We start from the raw sequence: 6117 nt of genomic DNA, 5'->3' as shown, positions 1-6117 counted from the left end.
CCAGTCTCTTCTTAAAAACTGGAGCACCCACATTCTGGAGGCAAGTCGTTCCACTGGTGAATTGTTCTGCCAGGAAATGACCTCCTGTTTGTGGTGATCTTTGGATGTCCCTTGTTTAGAGAAAAGCTGGAGGAGCAGGATGTCCGTGAATGAACCAGCAGAAAGAACCATGAGCACGACCCTCTCCAACGTCTCGGTCAGGTCAGGCATCGCGGAAATAGAACGTGAACTGGGCATGTCGCGGCAACAGATTCGGACATACAAAGTAAGTGGCTCTTTGCTCCATTTCAGTGTCAGCCCCATTGTTTCTTTGTAGGGCTCACCTCTTCAACTGATCAGCACAGATTTGGGAATTATTCTTCCTACCTAAACCACAACTTTCCTCTTTTTTTAAAATGGGATTGTTATTTTTCAAAATACTGCCTTTTTTAGGGGGTGGGTGGGTGTCATATCTGATCTCTCGCGGACCGAATTCCGAATGAAAATGGGCAGATGGGAAAAGCAGCTCAAAAGTGACACCGTTCACAATTTTGTGCCAAGAACAGTTCTACTCCGAACTCCAACCATTGTTTTTTGGTGGGTTCCTCGAGTGCATCTTCTGGGCAAATCAAAATTTGGAATGTGTGCTTGGTTTTCTTTCCAAGCACACAGCCATTGGGTCTCTCTCTCCATTTCAGAAAATGGTGAAGCAAGAAATTTATAATCTCTATTACCACATGGCGGTGAACGATATCCCAGAAGACTTTGTAGAGAGTGACATGGTCTTCTTCCTGAGAGAGACGGCAGGTATTTTAAGCTTTGGAAAGGAAGAAGTCCTGGAGCAAAACGGAGCGTCAGGACCGCACGTCCCTTGACAAATGAAATATTCGTCCCTTAATTATGTTTCTCTCCTTAATAAAGTCCCCCCCATCAGTATACAATTCAATGATCCTGAAGCTAAACTTCTGTAATTGGCGTGTGAGAAAGATAGTGGAAGATGGGGTGAAGAACCTGGGAATGGTCAGATAAGAGACTACATAGCCCAGAGCTGTATAAGGAGTGGAAAAAGAGGCTCAAAAGGGATTAGAGTCTCAGGCTGTGGAATGGTTGTTTGTTTCCCAGGCTAACACGCCAGCTATAAGTAACCAGCTTGCTCTCTTCCTGGGCTGTTTCTCCATGGACAAAGAGAGGGAAGGCATTCCAACATGCAGATTTTATGAACTTCCCAGGCGTTTGCTCGTCCATGGCTTCCTTGGAATGTAGGCATGAGGTATCTGGGCGTTAGGAATCCACTCAGGAATCTTTCTCCTCTTTCGCCAGAAACGGTGTCGGAACCCAACGACTTGGACGAAGCTAAGGACGTTTTGCCCGAAGTTTTGGAATACGGCATCCTGAACAACAACACTCTGTTGATGCTCAAACAGATCTTGGCCCTGGTGAGAGGCTTTAGTCGGTTGGGTTTTAGTCTCAGGCCTTCATGGCGGCTTCGTAGGAGTCTCAGGTACTGAGGTTGAGGATGTGGGCGGCCTTGTCTGTATAGTTCAGGATTCCTATGTCAGGCGCCAGAGAAATAAAGAAAATCCAGGCAGCTCCAATGAGGATAAAGATTTATTGCAAGAGCAAGCTCTCTACAAGAATCTGAGCTACTAACAGTCAAAGCACATTGGCGGTAGATAAAGAGTCAATGGAATTGAAGGTGGGCTGGACTTAAAACTTTTGTGAGCGTGAAGGGATTCCAGGACTGATGACCTTTGATTCCCTCTCTCAGGCTCAGCCTGGTCACCCCCTATACTACATTTCTCTAAAGAGGTCACTTTTTAGGCTCAGATAAAGAAACATCCGGAGAACAGAAACTTCTCTTCTATACTGCCCTTTATTGGCAACTAGCAGCAGACCTAAAGAGCTTCTCCAGATGTTGCCGGAGTACGACTCCCAGCGTCCCTTGCTGTTGGGTTCTGCTGCTGCTGCTGCTGCTGGAAGCTGCAGAAGTTGGGAGGGCTGTGCAGATGCCATACCTGAATTTAGAGAGGGGAGAAGGTGGAGAGTTGGTGGCCTCCAGCGAAAGGAGTCGAAAGTTGTAAAAATTATGATGTTGTTGCAGGTCTATCTTCCCGCCATGTCCCACAACCAGTATGGCTTGGAGGAGATCAGTACGCATGCGGAGTCTGAGAAAGCCGAGGGGGAAGATTTACAGCTTGCTCAAAAGGGGCTGAAGAAGACGCTGGTGTTTGACAGTTATCACAATCTAAGGAACGAGTTCTTGATGAGCATGCAGAAATTCCTGAGTCACATTCAGAGGACCATCCAGCAGATCGAAGGTGAATGTGGGGACTTGGGGGACCACCTACAACTTGCCCTCTCCAACTGGAGCATCTCCAAAAAAACGAGAAGTGATGCTACAACTCTCTGGGTGCTGTGGGCCCAACCGAGATGGACACCCATCAGCCTGAGTGAGGTGCTCCCTTTGCACCAGAGACAACACAGGATGCTTAACTGCCGCCACCTTCTCCTCCACCTCCTCCTCCTCTTCTTCTCCTCCTCCTCTTCTTCTCTTCCTTCTCCTCCTCCTCCTCCTCGTCCTCGTCCTTCTTCTTCTTCCCAACAGGGGAAATTAAGTTAGATATGCCGACATTAAGCATAGAAGGGGACGCGAATGAACTGGCGAGCGACACGGAGGTGGTTGAAACATTGGAAAACCTTGCAAATGGTTGGCTCGTGTTGATTGCTTCTGCAAACGAAGAGCTCCAGAGAAAAGTCCCTCAGGTAATGGGGTCCAAGATGGCCTCCCATTTTTACAGCCCCGTCTTCCCTAAACGTTGGCCTTTTCCAGCAATGAGTTCACGAATCTTTTTACAGGTCCTTCAACATGACAAAGGAGTAAAGGGAAAAGTCTTCTCTGTTGGGACAGTTCCAAAGTTGTCTTGATGCCTAGGACTTCCATTTGATCCGTTCTTTCAAGAATGTCTATCGCAGGGTTGGGCAACTGTGGCCCCTTTATAACTTGTGGACTTCAGCTCCCACAATTCCCGAGGCAGCCATCCTCATGCTGACTCAGGAATTCTGGGAGTCAAAGTCCACAGGTCATAGTTGCCCAAGCCTGGTCTAGCAGTATTCTGACCAAGGCTTCCCCAAACCACGAAGCAGACTCCTTGTCCCGACAATTCCTCTCATTCACATCCAGCAAAGTCTTTCAAGGGAGGATTTATGGTCACAGACCTTATCTGTCTTGGAGAGCTGCCAGGCTGATATCTGCAAAACTTGACAAAGAGTCTCGGAGAGTCACAAACCAATTAAGCGAACTGATTGTCTCCTGCAAACTCCACTCCCCTTTCGCTCCTCTTCTATTTCCTCTGGGAGGGGCCATTCATCGTCCACCTCTGGCCTTACTCCCAATCGACCCCTGTTCTTTAGCTGTTCCTTTTGTCTGGCAGCTCTGTGCATGCACCCACTGGGAACAGGCTCCAGCTGTTCTTCTGCCTCACTGATGTCTGACACTGAAGGCAGCTGATAACTGTCAGATGGCCCTGGCCCCCTCTCTGCCTCCGACACAGAGCCCTCATCTGAGCCTTCCTCAGATTCCAGGACTGGCCCAGCTTCCTCCACAACCCTCCTCACTGTCTGAATCTGCTGCCAACACCACTGGCCACTGGCGGGGCACACAACAGTGATACAGCCTCGAGGTGTCCTCCATTATTTTGCTACATTTCATTCCATGAGCCCCACTGAAAGCCAACAGCCCAGCTCCTCTAATGATGAAGGTCCAGAGACTCGTTCAGGATATCCGGTCTTCCTTTCCTCGTCCTGCAGGGGAACGGTCCACTTGCGGAGATCGATCTCTGGCGGGAGAGGAACGCCACCCTGAGTGCCCTGACAGAGCAGGTGAAGCTGCCCACGGTCAAGAAGGTCCTTCAGGTGCTTGAAATTGCCAACACAGGGGTCGTGGACAACTTGCAGGTGGTTGTCGCCGAACTCTCCAAACATCACGTGGAAGCGGTGGACAACGTCAGGTTTCTTTCCACTCTGGAGCGACATCTGAAGGTATCTCTTGGTTCCAAAGGTACCATGTGAATGTATGTTTATTCGGCTCAACGGTGAGGTTGGGTGAGCAAGGTGCCCTAAAGGTTCTCCTGGGTCAGTGAACATCATCTGCTGTTGCTTCCACACAAAAACGAGCCACGGTTATCCCAGAGGTGCTTTTTTCAAGAGGCAACTGGACCTTCTGCTTTTTCTTTTGAAGACGTTTCGCTTCTCATCTGAGAAGCTTCTCCAGTTATCAGTTCATTTCTTCTTCAGAGCCAAAGAAGCTTCTCAGATGCGACCAGCTGGCCAGTGTGCACACTTGTTTTTTGGCCATTTTCAGGCTGTTCTCGGGACAAAAACGGCCTGAAAAACAGCCCAGAAAATAGCTCAAAAATGGTCTTAAAATGGCCCGGAAAAGGGCCTTGTAAGGGGTCCTCTCCTAACTTAAGAAAGTGAAGACTCTTGAAATGGAGTATTTCAAAAGGAACCTTTAATTAAGAAGAATGGAAGCCGTTAAAAGGCAAAGCAACATCTGAATCCCTTTAGGCAGTGCAAGTAGAATTAAAGTAATAGTGACCCCCTCCTCTTTGTTAGAATGCAGATTCTAGCCAATACACAAGTGTGAAGACGTTTCCTTTATCAGCTGCCCTGAGAGCCGAATAAACATACATTCACATGGCTATCTTTCGTTAAAGTAAAACATCCCACGTGGCCATCATAAACATTCCCCAAAAGGTGATGGGATCTGAAGCCTTTCGGCCCCAGGAAACCAGTTGTAAAATATCAATTGTCACAGGCACTGCCAATAAATTGACTCCAAGGCCCCCCTCCTCCCAATTGAGTGGCAGTGTCACTGGGCCTGAAAACAGCTCGGAAAACAGATGTGCGCGCCAGAAACCGGAAGAGCAGCTGGCGACTGCGCACGTGCCCACAGAGAGGCCTCTGTGTGCCACGTCTGGCACATGTGCCATAGGTTTGCCATCACGGCTCTAGAGCGTGTTATCTGAAAAGCTTGGCGAGCCATGAACGTTTGGGGGTTCTAGGTGACACCCCTCCCTGACCCCATACCCTTCTTTTCCTTTCTCCCTTGGTCTTCCCTGGGTGCGATATGAATTGTAATATGGGCTTTCCCCCTCCTCCTCCTCCCTCCGCTTCCCGGGCAGAATTTAACCCACGGCACCGGGTTCAACGTGGTCTTGGATACCATCCCTTCCCTGATGAATGCTTTGCGGATGGTCTGGATCATTTCGCGGCATTACAACAAGGACGAGCGGATGATCCCTCTCATGGAACGGATCGCCTGGGAGATCTCGGCGAGGGTCTGCAAAGTCGTGGACCTGCGGACTTTGTTCAAGTAAGGGGACAGATCCTTCTCCTCCTTGTCTTGGTTCTCAGGATCTTGATTGCCCAAAGGATGCAATGCAAGCAGTCATTGAGTTACATGAGGGAGCAGCAACCTGTGGCTCCGGAGCCGCATGTGGCTCTTTCATCCCTCTGCTGTGACTCCCTGTCACTAGTCGGCTCCACAATTGATAGGGCTTTCGGTTAGGACAGGTAGAGGAAAAAGGACACCGTGCTAGGAGGAGACTCTATGGTGGGGGAACCGGACTTCCGATTGGCAGAGGAAAAAGGATGCCATTCTAGGAGGAGACTCTATGGTGGGGGAACCGGACTTCTGGTTGGCAGAGGAAAAAGTACGCCGTGCTAGGAGTAGACTCTATGAGGGGGGGAACTGGACTTCGGGTCAGCAGAGGAAAAAGGATGCCATGCTAGGAGGAGACTCTATGGTGGTGGGGGAACTGGACTTCTATTCGGCTCCAGAATTGAACGGGGGACTTCCGGTTAGGACCTTTATGGCTCTTTGAGTGTTTAAGGTTGCCGATTTACACCAACAATTGGGACCAGAATTTTAATCCCTCAGCAAAACAATTGTTAATTGAGTCATTCCCCCATTTATGGCCATGGTTGTTAAATAAATCTGTGCAGTTCTTTAGGCGAATGACGTGGTTATTAAGTCAATGTGGCCTCTCTTAAATGTCTGACCCAACATTTAAGTGTTTTTAATCTAGGATGAAACATTTTAGCTCCCTAACGTTCAAACCAACCAGGATATTAGAT

The 6117-nt window shown here is 48.9% G+C and overlaps 1 protein-coding gene across 1 annotated transcript in view; it reads left to right on the top strand.

The window, feature by feature from the left end:
- Positions 1-225: 225 nt before the first annotated feature.
- The window catches only part of DNAH10 (dynein axonemal heavy chain 10), a gene marked incomplete at its 3' end in the record, with an annotated part of 64731 nt that continues 58839 nt past the window's right edge, over positions 226-6117 (top strand). The window contains exons 1-7 of the mRNA XM_081966538.1: positions 226-265; positions 678-786; positions 1300-1415; positions 2081-2297; positions 2585-2742; positions 3787-4017; positions 5163-5353. Of these exons, the coding sequence (XP_081822664.1) occupies positions 236-265; positions 678-786; positions 1300-1415; positions 2081-2297; positions 2585-2742; positions 3787-4017; positions 5163-5353 (1052 nt within the window). The 5' untranslated portion in view covers positions 226-235. The remainder of the gene's footprint in view (positions 266-677; positions 787-1299; positions 1416-2080; positions 2298-2584; positions 2743-3786; positions 4018-5162; positions 5354-6117) is intronic.

The sequence above is a fragment of the Natrix helvetica genome (genome assembly GCF_964273705.1).
Source record: "Natrix helvetica genome assembly, chromosome: 14".
Taxonomy (NCBI): Eukaryota; Metazoa; Chordata; class Lepidosauria; order Squamata; family Natricidae; genus Natrix; species Natrix helvetica.
The sequence above is the reverse complement of the archived record's forward strand: the minus strand, read 5'-3'. Positions and strand labels throughout refer to the sequence as shown.